General features: G+C 41.4%; 3 protein-coding genes across 4 annotated transcripts; 2 read left to right on the top strand and 1 right to left on the bottom strand.

Moving 5' to 3' along the window:
* Positions 1 to 67: 67 nt before the first annotated feature.
* On the top strand, positions 68 to 2,805 carry LOC100122350 (protein VAC14 homolog). Its single transcript, XM_001605904.6, has 6 exons — positions 68 to 297; positions 440 to 824; positions 905 to 1,975; positions 2,044 to 2,162; positions 2,234 to 2,313; positions 2,386 to 2,805. The coding sequence occupies exons 1-6, from the start codon at positions 197 to 199 to the stop codon at positions 2,715 to 2,717; spliced, it is 2,088 nt and encodes a 695-aa protein (XP_001605954.1). The 5' UTR covers positions 68 to 196; the 3' UTR covers positions 2,718 to 2,805.
* Positions 2,713 to 6,773, bottom strand: LOC100122336 (inhibitor of nuclear factor kappa-B kinase subunit epsilon). The gene is made up of 5 exons (XM_008205693.4): positions 6,414 to 6,773; positions 6,149 to 6,334; positions 4,373 to 6,066; positions 4,087 to 4,288; positions 2,713 to 3,998 (listed from the first exon to the last, which is right to left on the bottom strand). Exons 3-5 carry the CDS (start codon positions 6,049 to 6,051, stop codon positions 3,504 to 3,506), a joined length of 2,376 nt encoding a protein of 791 aa, XP_008203915.1. The 5' UTR covers positions 6,052 to 6,066; positions 6,149 to 6,334; positions 6,414 to 6,773; the 3' UTR covers positions 2,713 to 3,503.
* A 257-nt stretch (positions 6,774 to 7,030) lies between these two features.
* LOC100122320 (LIM domain kinase 1) lies at positions 7,031 to 16,949 on the top strand. Of its 2 annotated transcripts, XM_016984400.3 has the most exons (10): positions 7,078 to 7,502; positions 8,189 to 8,321; positions 8,397 to 8,840; positions 9,299 to 9,391; positions 10,077 to 10,209; positions 10,290 to 10,522; positions 10,850 to 11,415; positions 11,505 to 12,010; positions 12,144 to 12,458; positions 12,539 to 16,949. In XM_016984400.3, exons 1-10 carry the CDS (start codon positions 7,472 to 7,474, stop codon positions 13,514 to 13,516), a joined length of 3,432 nt encoding a protein of 1,143 aa, XP_016839889.1. In that variant the 5' UTR covers positions 7,078 to 7,471; the 3' UTR covers positions 13,517 to 16,949. The 2 variants fall into 2 exon arrangements, with proteins under 2 accessions (XP_016839890.1, XP_016839889.1); XM_016984401.3 differs by lacking the exon at positions 9,299 to 9,391 and having other exon boundaries at positions 7,031 to 7,502.
* Positions 16,950 to 27,083: the final 10,134 nt, after the last annotated feature.

The raw sequence follows: 27,083 nt of genomic DNA, 5'->3' as shown, positions 1-27,083 counted from the left end.
TTGCGATAAAAATGAGAAACACTGTCGGGTCGAATCGCATACCTATACTTACCTCTATATTTATTTTCGGAGCGCCGGGTCGTTGGACGGTGCAGCAAGTCGAGCCGCATGAACCCGATCAGCTGATCTCGCAGTTGTCAGAAAAACAACAGCACAGTGTAGGTGTGCAGGATACTTGAGGATAAAGGACAAGAAAATGTCAGATAAGGATTATGCACCGCTAAGTGCGGCTTGCGTCAAGTCATTGAATGACAAGATGTACGAAAAGCGGAAAGCTGCCGCCCATGAAATAGAAAAGTAAGGTTAACCGAGTTTGTTTACATCTTCTTTTTTTTTAAATCTACTTAAATGTTTTTTTTGTTTACTTTTTTAAGAATTCAGTTTTTAGTTCATAAGTCAATAACGTAAATGTATTAACGTATTTATAACAACTTTCAAGAATGGTCAAGGAGTTCGCTGCTCATAACAACACCGTCCAGATAAAACGATTGTTGAAAGTATTGGGTCAAGATTTTGTTTTATCGCAGAACCCTCACTCCAGAAAGGGGGGTCTGATTGGATTGGCTGCAATAGCTGTGGGTCTGGGAAGTGCAAATACTGGAAAATACACTGAGGATCTAATTCATCCAATTTTGGCATGCTTCAACGATGCTGACTCGAGAGTCAGATATTACGCCTGTGAAAGTCTTTACAATGTAGTCAAGGTTGCAAGAGGTGCTGTTTTGCCACTTTTTACAGATATTTTTGGGGTACTGAGCAAATTGGCTTGCGACACAGAACAAACTGTAAAGACTGCCACAGAACTGCTCGATAGGCTAATGAAGGTATTTTATTTGATAAAAATAGAGATCTATTTTAGCAAACAATTCGTACTATTAATTCATTTTTTTATTTGATATTTCAGGATATTGTCACTGAAAGTGGCTTATTTGACTTAGTATCATTTGTACCAATACTCAGAGAGCGTATTTACACAAAAAATCCTTTTGCACGACAGTTCATAGTATCATGGATATCTGTATTAGATGCAGTACCTGATATTGACCTGGTTGAATTTTTACCAGACATCTTAGATGGTTTGTTTAAAATACTAGAAGATCCTATTCCTGAGATAAAAAAGTCTGCTGACACAGTATTTGCTGACTTTCTTTACAGCATCAAAGCAAATCCAAGCAAAGTGGACTTTCCAGGAATGATGAATATTCTGATTTTGCATGCACAAAGTCCAGATGAAATTCTTCAATTGACGGCGATCATGTGGATAGACGAATTCGTCCGATTGTCAGGACCTCAACTTTTGCCTTACACTTCTGGTATATTCACAGCTATTTTGCCTTGCTTATCTTATGAAGGCGATACTCGTAAGACCATCAAGGATACCGCTTCGCGCGTTAACAACAGTCTTTTAAAATTGCTAATTTCAAAGGACGAAGAGACGTCGGCTGCCGACAATCTTGACCTCGCCAGCATCATTGAAGTTTTGACTAAGCACCTGATGCTACAACAAATACCCGTACAAACGAAAGTCGCCGTACTAAAATGGATTTACCATTTGTTTACGAATTTACCCGACAAGATGCATCTTCATATTGAAGAGTTATTTCCAGTATTAATGAAGGTTTTAAGCGACAACTCGGAAGAGGTGGTCCAACAGACTTTGGTTGTCATGGCTGAGTTAATTGGCACCAAGCCGGCGGATGGTGGAGAGAATAAATACTTCACGAAATTCATGGTGAATTTATTGAGGGTATTTTCGTCTGACAGGCATCTTCTAGAAGATAGAGGAGCATTCATTATAAGAGAACTTTGTGTACTATTGAATTCAGAAAAAATTTTCAAAGTTCTCGCGGAAATTTTACTGGAGGAACAAAATTTGAGGTTTTCCTGTATTATGGTACAAAGTCTAAACACGATTTTATTAACCAGCTCGGAACTTTTCGAACTGCGGAATAAACTAAAGGACATGAAGACTGACGTAAGAAATATATAAACTTCTAGTTAACTTGTTTCACGATGATAATATGATTTATTTTTTATATTCAGGAAAGTGTGGAAGTATTTCTTGGACTTTACAAGTCGTGGTGCCACAATCCTGTGGCGACTGTAGCTTTATGTTTGCTTACGCAAAATTACGATCATGCCTGTGATCTTGTTAAAGCATTGTATCCTTTCGATTTGATAACTTGAGTTATTTTTAAATACATCGAATTTTTCTTAACAACCTTGATTTTAGTGGAAATATTGAAGTAACTGTGGAGTTTCTCGTGGAAATTGATAAATTGATACAGCTGATAGAATCACCGATTTTTACTTGTAATTGATTTTTTGGATGATTTTTTAAAGGTTATTTAATTTCATGTAAATGACAACTCTGTTCTCATTTAGATTTACGATTGGAACTTCTGGAAAGGGAGAGGAACGAGTCGCTAGTTCGAACTTTATACGGTCTTCTTATGATCCTGCCACAAAGCGAAGCTTTTTCCTTACTGCTTCGCAGATTATCGGCCATTCCTCCAAGTTCAATGAACACATCAGTTTCAAAAAGCGAACACAGTCAGACTCAAACAACATCCTCGGAATCGAAAAGGAATAAGATTAATTTCAAAGAGCTATTTGAGTACTTTAACGATATTCAAGATAAGCACAAGGAACAGAAGCATAAACAAAAGCAAATTTTACTGACGAATACGAATGAACTAACGCATTCCGATATTTGATAACTAAATTAACATTTTTATTATTTTTTATGTGTACATTATATATCGTCGCGGGATCCTGATTTTTACACAGGCTTTTTCGCCATTCCATGAAGTAAAATTAAAATAAATCTTTTGTTCTATTGTTACATATATGTTTTCTATTTCAGTCTTTACCAATGAGCAAGCGGGCTCTTGGATCCTTAATTTTACTTTTATTTTACATAGGTCACGTTTTAATGTATTGAAAAGTACATTCACCGTTTGATTACTATCATATCAAAGTATTTTCATTCTACAAATAGAGAAAAGCAAATAGAATGTAGAATTTTCAATAGTAATCAGAGGTAACGATTGCTAAACTACTTTATATATTTTTGTTTACTATTTCTCATAGAAAAATAACTACGAGCTCTAAATAGTTTTGCATTTTTTAACAAAGTAAATTAACTTTGTCTTTGTACAGCGCCTGGCTATTTAACTATTTGAATACTAATATACTCATCTGGTGTCCTAAAAAACACGCAACACTCTTTTCAATGATCTTATAAGTAAATTATTTAATATATATACGTCCAGTATTTGAAAAAAAAGATTATTTTCAAATTTAATGTCGAAATGTTTAATCATGGCCTAACTGAATTAATATAAGTATTAACCCTAGTCGAGTCACCATTTATAAAAATTATGATACAGATTTTTCATACATTCCTTAAAACAATGCAATCGGTACGACTAGGCTCCGTCGTACTTTCAATGCAATCATCATCAACTCATAACACTATATACAACGGTGGCAACCAACAGCTAGTTGCTAGTAGCCAACATCTGCAAATTTTCCGTCGAAGATGATTTCGAATCTTCTTTTTCATCTAGCACGCACCTACTTAACTCTTCCACCAGTTTTTCATTTTTATAAAGTACGAGTAAGATTTGCTCCTGAACGGAGCAAATGTCCTTCCATTTGCCCTCTTCCATGATGGCACGACGCTTCTTACGCTCGTCCAGTTCGCTTTGGGATTTGTTCGAGCCTTTGCCAAGCTGTTTGCCTACTGTTGGTAGCCAGCTATCCAACATTCTGCAGACCATATCGTAACGTTCTTTGCTCTCTTGAGAGAGCCGGAGAGAGAACGTTTCGAGGACACGGTCATAGTTATCCATGTCCTTGTCGAGAATTTGCGATTGCAAGAAGACCGTCTGGGCCATCTTGTACCAGTCGGCCAGACAGTCCGAGCGTTGAGTTATTGCTGGAATTGCTTGTTTCTCCAGGAGTTCCTTCATCCGATGGCCGGTTTCGGTCACCTGAACAAATCAGAAACAATGTTTAAATCAAGTCAATTTTTTATACGATAAAAAACAACTTTATCAATTAAAAAAGATTTTTAAATACTTTGATTCGTTCCAAAACGTGGAATTGTTCATCGTTGTAGGTAAGACTGCGAGTTGCTCGATCGCGTAGTAGATGTTGCCAGCCATCTCTCAGACGATCGACTAACTTAGATGCTCTTTGACTCGCTTTACCGGCCCATGGACACCACAATTCGCGCGTGTTGCTATCCCATTCACTCTTTAAACTATTCTCTCTAACATACCTACGAATAGAATAACTTATTAGTTTGCAATAAAAAAAAAATCATTATGCTATATATAGTATATAGTAGAATAAAATTCCGAACCTTTGGTAAAGCTGAGTTATTGCTGGCGCAAGATCTCCAAACAATTCCTTGCTTTTATTATCTAATTCCTTTTTCCAAGATTTCATCTCAAAAGACGGTAGTGTCGAACTTGGCGCGGATGACGACAAATTCGTGCCTGTTGATCCCATGGACGAGGTAGCTGCCGACCCTTGATTTGCACGGATATTAAGAAATACTTGTCTAGCTATGCTTTCTCCTCTTTCCACAGAAATTGCTAGATCTTCTATTGCTTTTGTGAAATCCTTAGCTCTTTGAGACTTGTCCAAAGCTTTGTTCAGTTCTGTGGTCAAATAGCCAACAAATGCATTCACTGCATCCTGTGAAAGTTTGCTACACCTTGCTATCTTATCTATCCTTCTTTTGCACTCATGTCCCACGGAACAAGCAGACTTTGCTTGACTAGCATCTGTCTCTACTGATACTAAGCTGGCGAATACAGGAAATTTAGGAAGCTCAGTTTCAGATGGTATCACTACATTATTGTTCTCTCTAGAATATAGAAATAGGGGTTCATCTATGGAAGTCAATGGATAGCCCCGACCAGGAGTTGATTCTTCTATAAGTTGTAGAATTGGAACTTGACCTTTCAAAAGTATTTGTGACCTTGACGGAATGTTGGTTTGGTCTTGAACATGAGCCTGAAATGCAGCAAATTTTTCTTCATCAGGATGCAGGTAAATTTTAATTAAATTTACGCCATGCACATCAAAAATATTGACTGCAGGCCTTCTGCAGAGGGTGTCTGTTACTCTAGAGAAAAAGCGGTCAAAGCTCCAGATTTTTTGTTGATCAACTTCCAGTAATCCTGCTAGCAACGGAGTGACATATCTCTTTAAACCAGCACTCAATGGACAACTTGCTGGTAATTCTCTGCTCCAATCAATAGGACCACCTTCAGATGTCTGTGCACCAGCTATAACACCTGATGCTTTTTTTGTCGTTATATAAAACATAGTTTCCCTATTTCTTCGACCTCCATAAGGCCTAAAAGGCAATTGACCTGTTGCTACATGATATAATGTTACACCTATAGACCAAAGATCAACAGTGGCTCCAAAGCTTTTTCCTACAGGTTTTCTAAGCACTGCTCTTTCATACATATCAGGATGAAGGTACTCCTCTGTGCCATACAAAGAGACAAATTGCTGATCCTCTTGTAGCTCTCGAGCTGCTCCAAAGTCAGTAAGTTTATAAATAGTGCTGCCATCATCAGATATAAATTTCATTATGTTTCCAGGCTTGAGATCTCGATGAACCAAGTTATTATCTCTTAAATGTTTCATGCCTGCTGACAAATGCTCTAAAACCAGAAGAAACTCCTCTTCTGCTAATCCGTAAGTATTTTCTGGATCATCTAGGATATTGAATAAACTTCCACCTGTACACAATTCCATGACTATAACCTTACCACGACCATCCTGCTCTTCTTCAATTGCTAATAATTTAACTATGTTTTCGTGTTTGACTTTGCGCAGAACTTCAAATTCCCGCATCTGTACATCGTGTGGCCGCATGTGACTGACTTGATTAAAAGTCTTAACCGCGACTGGCTCACCATTATTTTTGTTCACCCCTTGAAACACAGCACCAGTTGCACCTTTGCCCAGTACACTGGTCGTACACCAAACAAAGTTGGCAGAGCCACGGAGGAAAGACATGATGGTTTGCTTTGGCTATTTGCAAACAATTAAAGATTCAAATTTAGTGCCTACTGCAAAACTAAAATATTCTTTTAGTGTAATGCAAAATACTTACTATGGCTTGGATCTATAATAATGTATACTATGTCATCATCAATTTAAAAACTGTCAATGTTTTCTATTTCTATTCTATTCTATCGGCGGCCATTGTCAATTAAACAACTGAAAATCCTGTCACTGGTGATTGTTGATCCGCATCAAAGAGAAAGTTGATTTTCGACGCACATCAACGTTTTTTGATCTACGAAAAAATTAAGCACAAAAAATAAAATTGTTCAATGGTCCAATATAATTAAACATTGTAGTCAAGATATACATACTCATCGTTTAATTTTACAGATAATACGAGTATTTTAAAAAAGAAATGCAGCTTCTGTCGTGCCGTCGCGTGGTTAGGTTGCGTTTGTTCTCTGCGTTGTCAAAACACGAAGAAAGTGGCGTCTTGCCCGTGTTGTACGTTGTACCTATATAACTATACTGCAGACTGCAGTACTAAATACTATAATGTCTAATAAGTAATACTCCTGTGCCACTCTGGCTCTTGGCTCACGGACTTAGGTTGGCTGTCGTATTACTCACCAGGTGTCGCCCTTAAAATGACGAGGGCACAAGTCACAATACTACGAGTCTGTGACGGGTCATAATTCAATCCGTGCATTGTGCAATGTGTATAGTACCTATACTATACTCTTAACTCTATACTCACATCGTGAAAAAAAAACAACAACAGTTCGTGCATCTGGTCGTTTTCTGCGCAGCACACGGCGGCCGCGTCGAGATCGCGCTCTCTCTCCTCTCAAGTGTCTCTCGTCCGTGCACTGGCTCTACTCTCCGCACATCCAAGTAGAGAAGGACGGATTCGTGCGGTGGCGCGACGGAGAAGGACGTAAACATCAAAGGAGGGTCGCCAGCAGCAGCAGCAGCGAAAGAGAGAGAGAAAGTCGCGCTCGCGCGAGAGTCGAGAGTGCTGCGAGTCTGTACTCCACTCTCTCGCTCGCTCTCTCTCTTTGGTCTCCGAGTTGTTCTGTATACCTATATAGTTACGTGTAGCTGAGCTGTCTACTGTCTCTGCGACGCGGAAAGAGACTCGAATAAAGTCTGCTCGCGCTATTGTTGTCGTCGTGGAGAAGTGGTCCAGCCGTGTGCTGTTAGCATTCATCGGTGTGTGAAGTGTTTCTATGCGAGAGCTGGCTTTCGGATAGAGTGGTGCACACAACGATGCAGCCTACGAGACAGCGGCCTTAGCTAGTGCTTTAGTTTCGACGCTCCAGACTTCGGTTTGGAGAACGGAGTCATCGCCGTCGCTGCTGGGGCGGTTCTCCGCTCGCTGGAGTTGCTGCTGGGACGACGGCGCCTCACGGATGACGACGACGCGACGATGGACGAGCCTGCTGCAGCCAATACTTCGGGTACGTCTATGGGCTCGTTATGCTGTGCATGTGCTCTTTTCATACTTTTCTCTCCTCGGGATATACCTATACCCGTGGATGCTTATTGTTTTGCTGGTTTTGAGTTATTTTGAAGCTCTCGAGTGGTGATCTAATATCCTTGGCGATGATCTAATGATACGGGGGATATATTCATTCTTGGTATTTCTCTGTCTCTCATGCCTCTGGAGAGATCTGTCTGTCTCTGTTGCTCAAAAGCATGTGGGCGTCAGAGTCCTTTCAAATTTTGATCTACACACTTGATTCCAAAGCCTGATTTTTCCTTCAACTTGTTTTGAAGTGGTGGATGTTTTTGACTCTAATAAAAATATGCGGTATCTGCTACTACACTTCCTATTGTATCTTGTTTACTTTATTGTTTTGTGCAGAATATAACTTATGCCGTATAAGGAATAGAGTGATACATGCTGTTTTTACTTTATTGTTTCTTTTGAAATGGGTATTTTTATTTTTTCATTATTTTGAGTAAAGAAGTTACTTTAGTTGGGGCATACAATTCAAGTTATCTAGGCAATTGTGATAAATTTTGATAACTATAACAATAGAGATATGTGAAACTGTGTACAAAATTTCAATTTTAGTGTACATGTATAGCACAAAGATATACTATCTGCAGTTATATTAAGATTAAAACTATTATTTTACAGATCCTGGTGGTGGTGGGAGTAGTGGTGATAATGAAGACAAAGATGTGTCAGCTTGCGCTGGCTGCCTCAATGGCATTGACGAGGATGAATTTATTCAAGCTCTTGGCCAAGAATGGCATGTGGACTGTTTTCGGTATGTGCAGAAAACTTCCAATAAATACTACTTTTGAAAAATCATTCATTGCATTATAATATGAAAAATTTTCAGATGCTCTGCATGCGATGCAGCACTTTCATCATGGTACTTTGAAAAGGATGGACTGCTATTCTGCAAAGATGACTACTGGGCAGCCTATGGGGAGGCCTGCCAAGGCTGTGGACATGTCATTACTGGCCCTGTCATGCTAGCTGGAGATCACAAATTTCATCCAGAATGCTTTGCTTGCAATTCCTGTGGTACTTTCATTGGAGATGGCGAAAGCTATGCTCTTGTGGAGAGATCAAAGTTGTATTGCGGTGTTTGCTACAAAAGACAAATGCAACCCCTCAACAAAACTGCAAACTATCCATTTATTCGAAAACCACACAGCATAAGACTGGTAGAGATCCCTCCAAGTACCAATGGCCAGGAGAAACAGCGAGGAATCAGACTGACGCTAGATAGTACACCCAGTCCAAGAAGCTGTGGTGGTGCATTATTTCGTATATCTGAGTGAGTGTAATATTAAAGCTTATCCTAATTTCGAGAAATTTGAAAACGAATATTATTGGTTACACTTAAGATAACAATTACTGACAAGAATTTGATGATACAAAATGTAATAATTTCATGAAAATCCACACGCCATAACGTCTTGAGGTATTTTGGCCAGAAATACAAGTTTGATGAACGTTATTTATTTTTATTTCATTTGTTACAGTTTGTATCATAATCAGCACAAAATTAGATTAGAAATTTTATTTCATTACAAGTAAAGTTACATAAAGAGATAATACTCTACATTGTTAACATAAAAAAGTAATCAAACTGAAACAAATTACATAATACTTAACTTTGGCTTCAATTTACATGCATGATAAGCATTGAAAGATACCAATGCAATAAATAATGTTAAAATTTGTAATGTAGTATAAATTCAAGGCTTATAATAACTCCCAACTAAAATGCAGGTTATTAAGAAATGTTCGTGGAAAGATCTGTAAGCTGGTGGCCTCTATGACGGAGGTTCTCTTTAGGCTATGCTGCCACTTCTCTAATTATAGGTACTACCAATAATAAATCAATAATGAGCACATGTAATTTGTTATATAAATGCAACTTTATATATACACATACATGCAAAGTAATTGCAAATATTTTGCCTTGAAATACATAAATAGATAGTGCAATAATTTATCAATGCTCTTTTTTTGTTGCACACATTGCCAATGCCTAATTTCTTCGAAACGCATGATTGTGATGTTTTTTAATATTTCGTTTGTTGAAGATTTTCTCATATACGGATTTATTACAAACTCATAATCTTCCAAAGTTTGTGTGCTTTCACAAAAAGTGCAAAAACTTGACTGTTTGTTTATCTACTTTGAATATAAAATAGGCAAAATTTTATTTGCAAAACCGGTTTAATTTATTCATCTAAAGTAACCGCTTCTGAAGTTAACAAAACTGCAAATAAAAATAACATTTCGTTCAGTGATGGTTATGGCAATTTTCTACTTACTATTTTTTGTTATCATATTAGCCAATATTAATGCCAGAAATGGAGATACCAATAGCTCATGCATTTGATCAGCCTGCTTCTATAACAATGGAAAAGAAACTAAAGTCTATAGGAAACTTTAGTCTGCCTTTGAAAAGTGCATGCCCCACACTCTAGAGAGAACTAACGAATACATGTCCAACCTGTCTGTGACGAATCAGCATTAATATCCGACATTAATATTTTAGACTCAACATGTCCAGTGATCTCATGTCCCTACACATCGGGGATCGAATACTTGAAGTCAACGGCACACCAGTCAAAGACCAACCCATTGAAAGCATTGAAAACCTTATAAAATATTCGGACACGGTTCTCCAGGTAAGCCGGAATTCTTCAAAAGTTACGCGCTTAATCGATTATGCATGACAAATGTAACAACAATCAACGTTGATTTTCAGTTGACGATAGAACACGATCCGGACGCGGTATCTCGGCGGCCGACCTTCTCGACAGCCCACTCGTCGATTATATCGCGAACGTCGAGCCCGAAAACGAGCCCCGAGAGCAAGGACAGATTATTCAAGCGACGTGACGAGGGCTACAATAGCGGAACCAGAAGTAGACAGTTGAGAAGGACCAAGGACCCCAAACAGAAGGAGCGCAGCAGTTCGATGTCCCGACTGCTTGACGGGTGAGAGATTTATTTTTAAACGCGGACACTTGGCAAACGTGTTATATGATCGTTGAGCGGCCGCGCGAAAGACGGCCGAGCGTCAGGAAGTTGAGTAACTTCCGCGAAATTTCGATGTACAATATTTCAAGCCGCAGCGTAATTGGCATTATAATTACTCATCGAACTAGACATAAATTAAAAATTTACATACATTTAGAACATGTCTTTCGTCTTTTGAATAAATCATCAGCCGAGAATCGGAATCGAGTTACTATCGTCTCTCGATATAGGTCGCCAACTATTTTCGTGACTGCAACTTATCGATTATTAACGTTTCAATTATAGAGCATCGCCAACGAATCCAGCATGTGACCTGAGTCGAACCAGATCTTTTCGGGTCGAGCCAAAGAACCAGAGGATATTTCGGGCCAGTGACCTCGTCAAAGGCGAACTTTTGGGAAAGGGATTTTTCGGACAGGTCTACAAGGTCACTCACAGAGACACTAACGAGGTGATGGTGCTGAAAGAGCTATACAGGGTTGACGAAGAGGCGCAAAAGAACTTTCTGAAAGAGGTCGCGGTACTGCGTTCGCTTCATCATAACAACGTTCTAAGATTCATCGGGGTGCTTTACAAGGATAAGAAGCTGCATCTTGTTACTGAGTTTATATCGGGAGGTACACTTCGAGCTCTGTTGCACGATACCAGTGAAACTCTACCTTGGGAGCAGCGGACTTCCTTTGCTAAAGATATCGCTGCTGGTATGGCCTATCTTCATTCTATGAACATCATTCATCGAGATTTGAATTCTCATAATTGCCTGGTGCGAGAGGACAAGACTGTGGTAGTTGCTGATTTTGGACTGGCGAGAATTATACAAAACGGAAATGCACCTGATAAACAAAGTCCTGGTAAGCAATTAAGTTTAATACTAAAATTTAATTTGCAGGCAAAGTTTTTGTATGCATTATTAATAATATTAATCATCCATCTCTAAAAGGCAAGTATACCAGACGGTCGGATGGCGAAGTGAGAACATCTCGGAAGGAACGTAAGAAGCGCTATACAGTAGTCGGCAACCCTTACTGGATGGCACCTGAGATGATGAAGGGCAATAAATATGACGAAAAGGTAGACATCTTCAGCTTCGGCATCGTCATGTGTGAGATAATCGGTCGCGTACAGGCCGATCCAGACTACTTGCCGCGCTCCTCGGATTTTGGTCTCAATAAAAAGGCTTTCAAGGACAAGTTCTGCGCTAATTGTCCTGAATGCTTCTATACTATAGCTTTTCTCTGTTGTGACTTGAATCCTGATAAGAGGCCGCCCTTTGAAGTCATGGAAGTATGGCTGGAGGGTCTGGCTATGCATCTGTCTGTTGATGCCCCGCTGCCATCAGATCTGGAAGCAGATATCAAGAACTATGCAGGGCCAAGTCCAAGTAGTAGCGAGTCTACTACGCCGGACGTGCTGAGTCCGCAGTTGAAAACTATAACTGAAGGACAGGTAAGGCAGTTTTCAAAAGTGATTTTTTTCTCGAGTAGAAAATGCCGAATACGGTCAGGCACGATTTTTTCTCCTGTACGTCGCTTTTTTTACAAATTCATCTATAGTAAGCAAATAATTTTAAATATTTCAGGTACATCGAGAAAAAAGACGAGCGAGTGGCTGTGACGACAGTACTCTCGAGTCAGACTTTTACAGAGAGAGCAGCGAATGCAAGGAGAACGTTGAGGTGCCACCAAAGAACACAAAGCAAGCAGAATCATCTCCAGTAGAGAAGGAAAAGCGATACTCCAGACAGAATAGCAAATCGAAAGATTCCGGCGCTGATACAACGAGCCACAAGTCGTCGAGGACGTATTCAAGGCAAAGCAGTAAAAGTAGTACATGCAGCGAGGATGCAAGTACGACGGAGCGTAAACGTGGTGCCAATTCAGTCCGAGGCAATTTGGTAAGTTGATATGCTTTTGGTATAAAATTCCAAGTGATTCGATTTTAAACATCATTTTTACCGTATAATTATTTTTTCAGCAAGTAGCATTGGATAAATACGCCTTGGAAAAGTACCCAAGCGTCGAAAAGATAAAATACGTCGGGCAAGCCGACAGTCCCTGCATAGTTCCTACCTCGCCCTCAAATCTTAATGGCAACGAATCCAAGCGATCCTCCTACAGAGTCAATCGTTCACGCACGAATAGCAAGAAATCTCCAGATGATTCTCCCATCACAGACGGCACGAGTACAAATCCGAAAGCCGATAACGGAAAATTCAACATCGTAGGCGTGTACTTACGTCAATTTGGCAAGTCCATTTTATTAGATAAAGAAAATACATCTACGGGATCTCAAGGAAGTAAAAATTCGTACAGTGTTAATAACGATACCGAACCTAAGAACAAAACGTCAAATTCATCATCGACGACACCCCTTAGACGAACGAAGATATCACCGACGAAAGAATCGCCTTGCAAGAGCGCCTTTACAAACGATACGACGGAGACAAACAAAACGATTACTGAAGATTCTCCCAAAAGGAAACAAAAGTCGAAGGCGAAGGAACTGCAGCAACCTACAGTGTCGAGAAAAAATAGCAATAAGCGAAGGAACAGGAGACGAGGCAAATCCGACCTTGGTTACGTCGAAAGCTTTTTTTTCGATGACTCAAATGATTCAAAGGACGAGCCTCAGGAAAAAGACAATAACAAAGAGGATATTAAAGAAGACGAGAACTCAAGGTATATTGAGAATGAACTACTGCTCGAGGCCAGCTCGGATTCTTTTTCGGATCTTTATGATGATTATTACAAGAGTAAGGCAGTGGAGCGCCAGGACAGCTTCGGTTCGGACAGCGCTGTTGGCACGATGAAGAGTGACTTTTTTGCCGATATTGATCTCGCCAAAATTAGGGACGGATCCTCGGCGCTATTGCAGGAGCTGTACCGTACATCTGATAATTGTCCTGCAACCCCTAATCGCGCCTCCTCGCCCTTTGAGAGCACGGCTCTTTAAAAGCGTAATTGTATGCGATTTTTTTATAATTTCTAGGGGTTCAAGTCGGGACTGTTACTTAGGGTGGATAGCTTTTCTTTCTATAGTGTTTGGATGTGTTTTGGAAAATATTGAGGGTGGTAGACGATGGAGAAATTCATTTTCAATGCAACTGTTCTTATCTCTGTTGAAACAAATCGGTTTAGAATGAATAAGCTTTAAGATATTGAAGGGTGATAAATTAAACTGCATAAGAATCTATATAAAAGTATCAAAATTCTAGATAACGAGTAATTTTTAGTTTCATACTGCCTTAGTGAAAATATTATAAATCAATAGCTTGTTCGTAACATAGTCTACTTATGCAGTTTTATTTTTCGTTTTTCTGATAACGAATGCAATAACATAATAAGACTGGATGTAGATTTGGAATTGAAAGCTCACTTCGTTTGCGTATACAAAAACAAAGGCTTTTATATAAGATGAATGAAAAAACTATACTGAATAGAAGTGGAAAAATTCGGATAATCTTTTCTTTTTGCCAGAGAATGTAACGTCTTAAAAGTGATTTTGAATGTACTGATTTTAGGCTGCAAAATGAAAAGAAAAATTCACGATGCAGTTGAATTTTTTTCAATGATTCATATTGACACTTTGTAGTTGTTAATGAAAGACTTGAAAAAATCTGATTAGTATAGTAGTAGAAGTAAAATATTTGAATTTCTAAAGGTTTGTCAAACACATCTATCCGCAACAAAAGTTTAAAAAATCTACCGCGTGGTCTCAAATGAATTTTATACAGGAATTGATTGCGTCAAAGCGATTAAAATGTTGTTTTATATATTCAGAATATTATGTGTGCTATAAAAAAGTTAGTGATAGAATGGGCAGCTGTTTTCTTTTTATATCGTTATTCAATCATGAAACGATTGATTGTTATACTTAGCTATGGATTACTATATGAGTAATATTTGCTGCAAGCAAAATTTTTAAAACATTTTGTTTGCATTGACGCTAAGATTGTATAAATTTTACTCTCCTTTAGTTTGTAGCGAACGTACGTCTTGATAACATTTATTAACGTATCCAAACTAACAATGAAGTCTCGAGTATTTATAATCATTTTTTAAATGTTGCCTAGAGTTTATCCGAATCGATTTTATTATTTCATATTCCTGATAAATATTCGAAATAGAAAATCACATTTTCGTCTTTGTTATATCACTGTTTCATTTTTATATCAAATTTTTTTACTGACAGACGTTCCTCGAATGGGCACGTTTTTCTAATCAGTATTATAGCGAATCTCGCTTATCGAATATATTCAAAGTATACACTTAAAGACATTGCGATTTTGTATAAAATTGCGTCGAACTAAAAATGTTCGTGAATGTATCTCGAAAGCACTCGATACATTCCCCGCGCAGATATGATTACATTTTACTAGTATTGGATATGAAAACTTCTTATATTAAAGGTTTATATCAACTTTTATATTTCATCTTGCTTACTGAAGCAAGAAAAAAAAACTTAATTTTAAATCAAACTGGAATTTTGAACTAAATTTTAGTATTATTAAAATATTTATTTTTTATTTAGGACGTTTCAACAAAGAAAGTAAAAAAAGTAATCATGTCTGTTTTTTTTGTCGTAAAATACGCTTTTATTTGCGTATATTAAATAAAAGCATTCCAAGTATGTATTAAAACCGCGTGTTCCGGTTGCTTGCCAAGTTGGTCGTATATTAGATAGTAGAAAATGATGCAAAGACCAGCAGAATATTAATAATATATACAAACCGCTTTCCTAAGTACATACAAGGTGTCTTACAAAAAGCTTGTAGAAGAATAACGTTTAGATCGTCGCGCACTATTCCTTTTTTCGTTCACGAGGTATGTACTATTTTGTTTAAAGGAGAGTACATTTGGTTTACTCATAGACAAGAACCTATTTTCAATATCTATAATTAGTAATGCAAACATGATAAGAATATTTTATGAAAAATTTTTAAAAATTATTTTTTTTCGTGATTAGACATGATATAGATCAGAAGTAATTATGTAAAATTTATCTTAAAAAAATGCAATCGTATTGAAGTAACATGATTATAAATATCTATTTACATATCAGATAATCTGATACACAAATAATTATACGATATTTTACTACCAATGGAAATTATCGATTCACTTGAATCCACATAAATTGTTCATAACATTGATGCACGTACAAGCAAATAAATTTCAGAAGATTAAAATCCTCACGTATAAAATATCGAGGTCAAATAGGTAATTTATTTTACGAATAACTCGTACAATCAGATGAATTATATAAATCCGAGCTATCATATTGTACTTTAACTAGACAATGAAGATTTTATGAGAAAACCCCAAGTTACTCTCCGCTATTTTAGACTGTCGAATGGGACCGATTCTGTATATTATTGTGATGATATGCACCATAATGAAACAGCGTACTTTATTGGCAGTACAGTGTATTGTCATTTTCATTTCCAAATTCTGTCACCTCTGTGTCAACCTCGAAATCGTTGTCGTGTGATGCCAATGTAATCATTGTTATTGGAGTTGAAAATGAACATACATAGGATTGAATTGTACAGAACGCTTCGAAATGTACATAGTTTTGTATATATATATTTGGAAATTTGTTAACGTGTTCGATAAACAGTACATCATCAAGTCTCGGAAAACATCTATTCGGAGTTTTTCGCGTTAACTTTATATAAATATTTAGCATCTAGAGTTTCTGTAATATTGTTGTTATACTTAAATTATGATTTGTCAGGTTTGGAGATTTGCATAACAGAATACAATTAAATTTCATTCGGTTGCACGGTTCTCAAAGAAAACGAAAAATTCTATATATTTTTATAGCAGCTAAATGTAAAGTCATATGTCCCATATACCCGTAGAACTTCAGACTATTTAAGTCAAATGTTGGAAATATTTGGACTTTTCTTCAATATAAAGTTGTGCAAATTTCTGATTGAATTAATCCTATGTACATCGAAAATATGCTGGATAATTAGATAATTAGATTTTATCATGTTCATCGAATTTATAAATAATTTCTTAAGTATAGTAGTGCCTTTATTTTAATTATTAAAGTATATAGATTGGATGATTGCCCGAGTGTGTCATTTATGTGTGACAACTTGCCATCTGCATTCACTCAATGCAATATGTAAACAACATAGATATATGCCTAATTTTCCTCATTTTTCTGCAAAAATAACGTTTTATCAGATTAAAAACCCAGTATTTATATTACGCAGTTTGTACTGTTGCAAATGTATATTATACTTTTTCCAAGAGTGTATCGAAAGCAGGATACAAATGGGTTTTTCTAACTCTTATATCGTACTATCATATTTTTTATATAGTTCATTAATATAATATTATATTATGTAATAAAATGCACATGTATTTTCAAATACTGATTTTTTTCTAGACCTTTTCCCGTTTTATTATGTCCAGGCATGATGGAGAAAAAGAAATTTGGACTTTTTCAATTCTCTCATTACAATCTTCCCGCAGAATGCACATACAATAAAAATATAAAAATTATAATGCCAATTTTTTCAGTTGCGAACATTTTCGACCGTTATCGACCGCACGATTTTGAACGACGCGCTATCAGCTCCCTCGCGAGTTCTCGAGGTGGCGCCACCATACACTGTTTCCGGTAGCTACACGGGAAAATTCGCCGGTTTGACGGTTTTGCTAATTGGTGTCATTCTCTCCTCATTAGTTTCCGGGCGCGAATGTCGTTTAGTCACTTTTTGCAACGCCTTTGTTCAAATCGTTGAACAAAGTAACGAGAGTAAGTAGTAGGTACATCCTCACGTCGAGAATAAGTCGGCAACGGCGACGAGGGCCCAACACTGATACGGGATTTTTTTTTTGTCTCTTCCGGCCGAATCAGCGAGCGGCCGGCTTTTGGATTTCGATGCTGTGTTTTTTGTTTGTGGTAAGTTGTGCTAAGTCCCTCTTGATTATTTTATTGTTGGTGATTTACGCTAGCAATAAAGGTTCGCATCGGGTCATTTAATCGCGAATCCGGGAACCAGCGAATATCGAGAGTTCGAACTGTAACGGTCTTTTTCAAAATCGGGGCGGATTTTCGCTGCAGGAGTTTTTCGTGCCGCATTCTAATACCAAAGCCGACTGGCAAGCACAAGAGTCAGCGAGTTAAAGTTACGCAGCGTTTTCGGCATTTTCGAGTTTTTGCAAACGTCGAGCGTCGTTGGCCATTTTCGACATCTCTCTCTCGTCTCGCGACCTCTCCCTCGAAAGGGAAAATTCATGCGGTCGTTCCCAAAAAACCGCCGTAAAGTGCACCCGAGGTACGTATATATATATATAGCTATATATACAAGTATACACCTAAATTCCGCTTTCTCCTCTCTCGCCCTCTTCGATCCCCCCGGCGCTCGCGCGCGAGCGCTTTATTATCATTTTATTCGTTGGCGGGCGTCGTTACTTTTCTCTCTCTCTCTCTCTCTCTCTCGGCGACGCGAGAGAGCTACTCCCGCGATTTCCTTCCTCTCTCTCGCTCTCTCTCGTGGAGGTTCCGCGCGCGCGATGCTGAATTTAAGGTTTCCGTCGACATCGGCCCGGCCATAAATTTCCACACTACACGCGCGGCGCGCTCTTATTTCTCCGTCCCTCTTTTTCTCTCTCGCGCGAGGCTGTCGTGGCGTTTTCCGGCTTTCCTTTCTTCGTGCGCGCAGGGAGGTTGGCTTTATCCTCGCGACTTTTTTCAGAAAAGCTAGCGCGAGGTTAGTTTTTTTCGCGCAAATTGGGTTCCTTCCTCTTTTCTACATCGAGGGATGGCTGCATCGGGAGGAGATAGACGGTTGGTATTCCTTCGCGGCAAAAAAGTGCGTGGAAGCAATCGCCCCCCCCCCCCCTGACATCTGTTTTTTCGTGCACCACGAGCTCATCAAAGGTAACGCCGAAAAGGATCATTTGTGCATATTTTTCTCTCCTTATATTCCACTCCTGCAAGGCAATATAATCGCGATGGCGTCGGCGGAAAATCACGTACAAAAAAACGAAGAGCCCCCCGAAGACAGTGAAAGAGAGAAACTCTCGCGTATACGGCGTGTAGCCGCTGCTGCTATCTCTACCTCGCTGCTGCCGCTGCAGTGTCGTGTGCTCGGCTCTATCGCGATAGTACCATTATGTGGATTCGTGATTTGCATATTTCAGAAAGTGCTGCTGCTGCAGCACAGGAAAGCATAAACAACTCGGGGCCGGCTCGTGGAACTGCTGCTGCTGCAGTGTGTATACTGGGAGATGGAGAAAGATGAGTTACACGCGCTGAGATTTTACAAAACGCCCGGTGTGCGCGACGCGGCGATGCCGTGTGCGTTCGCCTCCGGCGGCCCCGCGTGGATATGCGGGCTGCTGATTTTACACGGCGCGTGTGGGGGTATTAACGCACGTACGACCGATAGATAATTCGCCAAGCGGTTTCGTCGAGATTGGCGAAATTCTCGCGTGATTTGCGAGCCGTGTCGCTGACTTTTTTTATTTTTAGCGGAAAGGGGGTCGGGCGGGGGGGGGGGGGGGGGCGATGCGCTTTGGAATACGAGAAAGCTACCTTTCTTTGAATATTTTGAAATGCTGAAAGCGCTTGTTTTTGTTTATGAACAAGTTTCGCTTTGCCAAAGAAACGTAAATTTTTTTCTGAAAAAGTAAAATAGTTTTAAAATTTGTCTTTCTAGATTTCGAGAATTTCATGCAGCACTGCAGGTGCTCATGAGACAATGTGAAACGACCATATAGTTCGAAGAAGCGATCAGAAGAATCTGGTAAGAACAATGATTGTAAGCGGATTCTTATATAAAAGAAAACAAAAACTAATTTATACGTGTAACTTACAGACTGTGGCTTTCCTGAGTACTTGATTGCATGACGCGAATCACGGCATTCTACAGCGATGTCGGCGCTTCTTACTTACTGCAGTGAGCTTTGCGTCATTTCAGTCTTCGGCTAAAACTCGTTCACTTTTGTGGACGGGTTCGAAGGGATCTCTGATTTGCCAAAGCGAGCAGATAAGTGGGATGTGAGGGAGTCATCGTCAACACCGTGTGCATCTGTAACGAGTAAGTAATTTATTTATATTTATCATTAATTATTTATTATTAATTATATCGATTTTCATTGCGCTGTCTGGCAAACTCGTCTAATTTTACGAGTGTAAGGACCAATTAAAAGTTATTTATTTTGTTTATAAGCTTTCACCAATGTTGAATGGGGGATTTAGTACTTTGTCTTCGATCACGATGTTCCACATTTCCGTGGCCGATTTCTAGAATTTCGCTACGCCGCTGTACGTGAGAGAATGCAATCTCTCAAAAATCGTCGCCCGCACGAATCTCATTTCCTATCTACCCAAAAACGAGGATGACTTCCCGAGCATTACAATCGGAAATCCTTTGAAAACAAGCGGCGACAATAATCTCGGAAATCTCGACGACTACCGAAAAAGGAGTGGGCCAAGCAGCGATTACGCATTCACTCCGCACCTGCTACTGTATTTTTCCTCCTCGTTCTCGACTCTCGTGCGCATAATATAATGAAAAAAGAGGAAGCCGAGTCCGAGATCTGTGTGTTTCCTCGGTGCTCGTTATAGTTATCGGCCACGATCCTGATGATGCGTATATACAATGAATGCGCTGCGATTCCGAAATTTCAGAGAGAGATCTCGGCGAGTTTAGCGATATGTACGTGTGTATGATATTTTCGAGGCCCGCTTTGGGAGTATTTTGGAAGGCGAGACACGCGTTAGAGCGAAAGAGGCTGCGCCCGCGCTCTCGGACTTTCCTGCCTGGAATATAATTTAGCGAGAGTTGGGAGTGGGTTTTTAGGTGGAAGATTGAGAGAAGGATTTCAATTTTTCGGAGGATCGGAGGGCTTCTAAAGCATTCCTTGAATAATAGTCGAGGGAGCATGCAAATGAATGACGGTAGTTTGTTCGTACACACACGGGCTAAAAAATAGTTCTTTTCGACAATTACTACGAGTGCTAGATTTTGCTTGAACTTATTCAGTTTTCAAATACTGTGCTGAACCAGATATCGACTGAGATAAGAGCAGCGAATATAAATTTTTACTTCAAGTCCGAAATGTCAAACCTCAAAGTATAAGTAGTCACGTACACACTTTTAAGCAGTTGTATTTATGCGATCGACTCTTGTACCCCGATTTGTATCTAATAGTATTAGCACACGAATTGCGTGCTGGTGTTGTGTATACACAAGCTTTAAATACTCGCCTATTCAAATTTTAAGGGAATTTAACTAATTTTATAATTCAATCCCCAAAACGATGTCCCACAACCCGAAGAATTTGAAAAGCTTGGATTACAACTTTCTGGCGCCAATACGAAATATACGTCTGCATTTCTCGGTCTACTGCAGGTTCAAACGTCGTGTTCATGTAGAGGGTCATTTATATGTGTGGCCACTGAGACGGTGAAATGTCGGCTTAACTATCGGTTACCCATCGATTAAGAAAAAGAGGAGATGAGGGTGAAAAAGAAACGAAGGGAAACGTATAATCATCGGAGTTGCATCGCACGTGTTTTCCAGTCGACTTATCCCTTCTTCCACGTTAATAGTATGCAGCGATTATAAGCTCAGCTGTTTTACGAGGGGCTTCTGGGTAGAAATCGTTTTTCGGAAGTTTGTACAATTTTATTCTTTTGTGTAACGATGGAATAGCTTGTAGTTGTAAGTAGTTTGGATTGGTAATCGATGCATACAGGATGACTTGTACTTTTCCACAAGAGTTTGTAGAAAAGGGACTAATTTTCCTTTGATGTACATCGTTAAACTAAAGAAAATTTTCCAACGGACAATAAAGGCGGGCAAAACATAATCTATCAGAGCAATCGTCTGCTGGTAAGAAAAGAAAAAAGAGGCAGAAAACGTCGTAAAGCCGAGAAATCGAAAAGCACGTTCCGTTAATCGCGCGACGATCATTCGCAAAGACGCTCGCGCCTCTTCACCTCATTACAGATTCCGTATACGTGCGCGAACTCATCGGCTCCCGTTTTTTTTTTATCTTTCTATCTGCTGGTTGCTCTTTCTGTCCCTCTTTCTCACTTTATTACGCTTAGCATTCCGAGCGCTTCGTTTCCTGCTGGAAAATTTCGGAAAACAGTGCGTCGCCGTCATATCCGAAAACGACGCGATAAATCCAGGTTTTAATGTATTTTCGTTATTAATTAAAGCGCTGCTCTTAAAATAATATTTGTAATTGCGTCCTCAGCGTCGAACGATTCCAAGGGTATCAATTACTGCATGAAAACAAAATGATATGCTGAAATAAATATTCCCCCGTTTCTGTTATTTTCACACGTAACCGGTTTGTCTGGATATGTCGATTGCTTATCGTTTATATTTTTATCATTCGCGCGAGCTATAAATACTTTAATTACACGTATGGGTGTACTTGAAGCGTCGATTGCGGAATAATTAACGCATCCAAGAAGGTCGAATACTGTTATTCGTAGGAAGATTGCGTCGTTTTGGGCGTTTTATCTGAAAATCTAAATTTTCTTCGGCACACCTTTGTATACATTTTCAACGTATAGCGAGATGTCGATCCGAGCGGACGATATTCAGTGAGTTTAGAAAATTGAAAGTGAAATGATTCGGCGAAACACTTTGTACGCGCTGATATAATCCGATCAGGATCTCAGAAAGGGTTGAAAAAATCAAGATTCCAGATATCCATCGATATTGTGATGCAAATTATTCCGAAACGCAATTCGTTGGCCTACACATTCAAAACGCGCGTGGACTTCGAACACAAAGAAATGTTTTGAAAACAAAGCAATTCCAGAAAATGATACCGCAGCGCATCCGTACCTTTCTTCTCCGTCCATCCGAGCAATTCCACTTGGCGTCACCATGAGAGATGTCTCCGATCCTGCTACCGCGGACTACTGCAGCACATCTCAACCACACACAGGTATATGCCAGAGCCATAAGCCGCGGCCTAATCTAGCGTAATATCTCATTCTCCAGAGTAGTGTATAGCGCGGAGCAGCAGCAGCAGCAGCATCCTGCATCAAGGTGAACAGCGCTGCAGCCGGATCCGTGTTTCTCGGCGGGAAAAATAGCTGCAGCGCTGCAGATAGCGGCATCCGTCTCTCTCGCGACGAGTAAGATCCGAAAGAGTCGGGGCACGTTTCGGGTGGCGGTGCTTTGGAAGCCGGCCCGGCACAAAGGGCCGCTATCCGCAAGATCAGTGTCCGCGCTACCAGGCTCAGGTGACACGCTTGTACTTCTCTCTCACTCTCGTTTGGGATCCGTTCCTCCTCCTCATCCTCTTCTTCTTCTTCTCTCTGTATAACTGCTCGTGCGCGAGCTCTATGACGTGCTCGAGACCTTTTCTGCTCGATGTGGTCCTCTCGCTATAGGTTACCGCTACGATGACAGCAAATATTTACAGCGCGGCAGACTATACGGTCATCGCTATCCCGCTGTTCGCGCGTCGATCCGAGACGAGAGAGTCGCCTAGTTTATGGGACTTGTGGGAGGTGGAGTCGCTCTGCGCTCCCTCTCTGGGCTTCGTAATTGATGAAAGAGTGTCTTCGCGGGTAATGGGTTAGGGTAACAAGGGGGGCGGGCGTAAGTGAATCGTTACACCGTCTTTTAAAAGTGTGCAACTGTTTATACCAGCTGCGAGACTGTATCGCGAAACAAGCTTTTATACGAATGTGAAACAATGTAGGGGACAGATAGCAGACGCTCTTTTGAATCCGAACAACGGAGGCAACCCTTTGAATGCACTACACGGCGTTACGAAACCCACAACAACGAGAGGACGCGACCTAACCCATATAGTAGGAAAAAAATGCGAAACGAGCCCCCGCTATTATGATCGAGTTTTCATCCTGCGGTTATTCTAGTCATGTCAAGGGATCCCTTTTTTTAAAAGTGGGTCCTAGCCATCGGCGTATAGTGGCATAGACGAAAGGGTCCCCGGAATCAAAGGAGCCAGAAGGAGACAGAGCGAGAGAGAAGAGAGGGAGTGAGTCCCGTGACCCCCCGTCGGGGTATCGGTTACGCTTAAAACCGCATTTAAGGGCTCGTGAGTCCCCGCTCGGCGGCCGGCGCTGACGGGCCCAAAAGACGGGAGCTCAGTGGTCGCCGAGCAGAGAGGGGGTACGCGGCGTAGAGGGAGACTCTATCCCGGCAGCTTCTTCTTCTTCTTCTTCCTCTGGGCCGACCTGACGCTGGCGCCAAGGAGATCGGTATCTGCTCTCGCGCGGGGCCTCATGCCCATGATGCCGCCGCCGAGGGAAACCGGCGCGTATGTGCTTTATACGTATACGAGCTGAAACGAGCCAGACGAGCAGAGCTTTGGGACGCATAAGTGGAGAGAGAGAGAGAGAGAGAGAGAGAGAGAGGCTGGACTGAATAATTAATTTATTGTCCGAGTCGGGAGTAGCTGCCGTGCAGGAGGATCATCCGAATTTATGTATTAGGCGAGTCATGCAGCGCGACTCGACGACGTCATGATTTATTGGCGCAGCGTGCGCTTTACGGATTTTCGGCCGATATCGCGATGAACTTTCTTCTGCGCTCGGCGTTTGCATAATCGAGAGAGAGAGGGGGGGGGGGGAAGATCACGTGTTACAAGCTTGTCCGAAATTATCAATAATCTCGCGCTCTGTACCGTTATCGAAGCTCGCGTGCGCACAGGTACAGCTCTAGCCCCTTCTAAACACGCTGCTCCGTGCACAGAGTCCAACTGGACTCTCCGCGCGGGAGCGATAGCATCTGATTCCCGAATAGGCCCCGAACCGTTGCTCTCGGACCAGCCCACCGATAGAGAGCGAGAGACAAGCGCAGCCACCCAGAGCACAACTGGCTCCGATCTTTTTCCCATGGAGCTGCCGCGCGGAAGAAATCGGCAGCCACCGCTGTGTGTACCTATTTATCGGCCGGCACGCGCTCCTCGCCCATCGACCCTCGACGATTTATGTACTTTGAGTATAACCCAAATACCTGCCACCGACGCTGTTCGGCTCGTGTGTGTGTGTGTGTGTGTGTGTGTGTGTGTGTGTGTGTAGTACTATATGCTCGCGAGCATTGTTCTTCCCAGTTGGTCGTCGGTGTTTCGCCTTTGATTGCGAGGATTATCACTCGTTATAGATGCTTTTCCATCTCTTATTCGGCCCCCTTGTTCCATACCACAACGAGAGCAATTTTTTTAAGTAAACCCGGCGATACGTTTCCGCAAAGAGCCAGTGTATACTCGAACGTGCCCAATCCCAAAAAGCTACAGCGCGCAGGGAATAATTCAGCAGCAAATCAAGTTCGAGCGAACCGTTAATACCGCCATTTAATATAAAAATTCTCCCGTAGCGCTATTGCCCACTTTCGCCGGTTATAGCACGAGAGATACTACTAGCTCTAGGGGTGGCTTCCGGATCGACTCTAGCGACGCCGCAGTCGCTGGTTGGGTTAAAGTTATGTTATGACCGGCCATAAACGAAATGAGAAAACTGTCCGGCGGCGGCGCTGAAAAATCTCCGCGGAATACAAATGCTTGATTTGACTCGCGCGCTAGCGTCTTTTGTGCCCCTGCAGCGCTCTTCTTCCGAGAAAAGAGAGAGAGAGAGAGTGAGGGGGGGGGGGGGGAGATTATGATAAGGGAGAAAGCGAGCGCAAAACCGTAAACTGCATATGCTATTCGCGGCGTTTTACGCTCGTCGAAAAGAGCCGATAGTAAAAGTCGCGCTACTGCGTCAAGGGAGGAACAAAATACGGAAGAGAGGGGGGAGTAGTTTTGCCGATAGTCGCGGATATGTGCGGGAAGGCTATTTTACAATGCATCAGAGAGCGGACGGAAAGCTTTCGTCGGAATTCGGGTTATTTTTCATTGAATCCGCAGGGGCCGGATCGTAAATTTTTGGCCGGTGCGTGAGCGCCGCTCGTAAAAGCGCGGGATAGAATACGCGCTTTTGTTTTATTAAAATTTCGGCCTCGCTCTGGTATCACCTGTATACAAAGTTTTTCGGAAGAAAAATTAGCCGTCAGGACTCTTCGATCGCTCGCCGATAAGCCCGTCCGAAATTCGATTGCGAGTATCCGATCTCGGGCAAATCCAGCCATTAAAACGCCCCGATCTATCAATCATATCTCGCATTCGCACAGTCGAGAAGAAAAAAAAAATCGCTTCTTCGACCGCACATTGTTTTATCTCGTCGCACACATCAAAAACACATTAAAGGCATCGGGTCGGCATTCCACGGCAAGTGCCATACCAGCTAGCGACCGCTAGTATACTTTCCCACGGCATCGATACTTCGCTCCGAAATGACGTCCGCGAGTCTCTCGACACCTCAGCTCTTCGCGCTGAAATTCCGCGAAAGCATTTTTCTCTCTTAGCCGCGTATTTATGCACGGCCGGCAGACAGACTGGTCGGCGGAGACGAAATTAAGAAGCAATCGATGCGAGAGGCGGCCGGTTTGCGCGTTAAATAGCCGGCGGTGACTCTTTGGAGGCATGTCGCGCGCCGTGGGGCGCCGGCGGCACAAAAGCGCCGACTTATTTATACGGATCCACGGCGACGACGGATCTGATCGACTCGATGTTTTATGGAATGCGATGCGCCTGTATACGGCTGTATTAATTAGAGCTATACGCGGTTGTGTAATACAACGAGGAAAATCGTGTCCCTAAAACTCATCGCACCCACTGATTAGAGGGAGAGAGAGAGAGAGAGAGGAGATAAAAAAGCGCGGAGGAAGAACGAGAAAACGAAAGCAGATGGATCGCGCGGCTGCATTATGTTAATACACGGTTTCCACTCGGCTCTAACCATATGTTCCCCTCTCTCCGCTCGTTACACTCGCCTAGTTCTCCCGGGCTCGCTCTTTCTCTCTAACAACAGTAGTTTTAATCGCATTAGCCGCTCACGTCAAAACAGCCGCGCTGCAGCTCGATCGCGCGGTGTAAACTTTCGAAAAATAGCCTTCGACGCGGTTGTTAGCGCCCGCCAGCCGCTGATGACACGCGTGTAATAACCTGCTTTCTCGAATCGTCATAGCGTCGATACGCTTCTCGTCGAGTTTCCGCTGCTGGATTTTTCGAATTAATTCGGTCGCGGATCGAATCCAGCCGAGGCCGCACACACTCTCGAGAGCGTCTGCGTATATACACGCTCTCACCTTAATTAGACTCATCTCGCGAGCGCGGACGCGAAAAAAGGAGCAGCGACGAGGAGGGTTCCGCAGCCGGAGCGTAAAGCTTATGCGATCGTCGAGTATGTGCACACGGGGCGATTCATAGCTCAATTTAGTATACGTGAAAAATAAGCTGCAATTAAACGTGCGCTTATATATCGGGATTTACGATCTCTTTCTCCGGGTGCGCATTATTCCGCGTGATAGCCGTGTAATTACGGGCTGCGCGAGCGTCAACTCCGACTCGTCCCTTATCTCGGCGCGTCGATCGCGATTATATCGTGTCTCCTCTTTTTGACGCGTGCCTGCGCCTCCGCGGACGATTTTTGACAAACGGAAAGCAATACACCT

This window comes from Nasonia vitripennis, chromosome 3 (genome assembly GCF_009193385.2).
Source record: "Nasonia vitripennis strain AsymCx chromosome 3, Nvit_psr_1.1, whole genome shotgun sequence".
NCBI lineage: Eukaryota > Metazoa > Arthropoda > Insecta > Hymenoptera > Pteromalidae > Nasonia > Nasonia vitripennis.
Note: the sequence above shows the minus strand (reverse complement) of the source record. Positions and strands in the feature narration are given on the sequence as shown.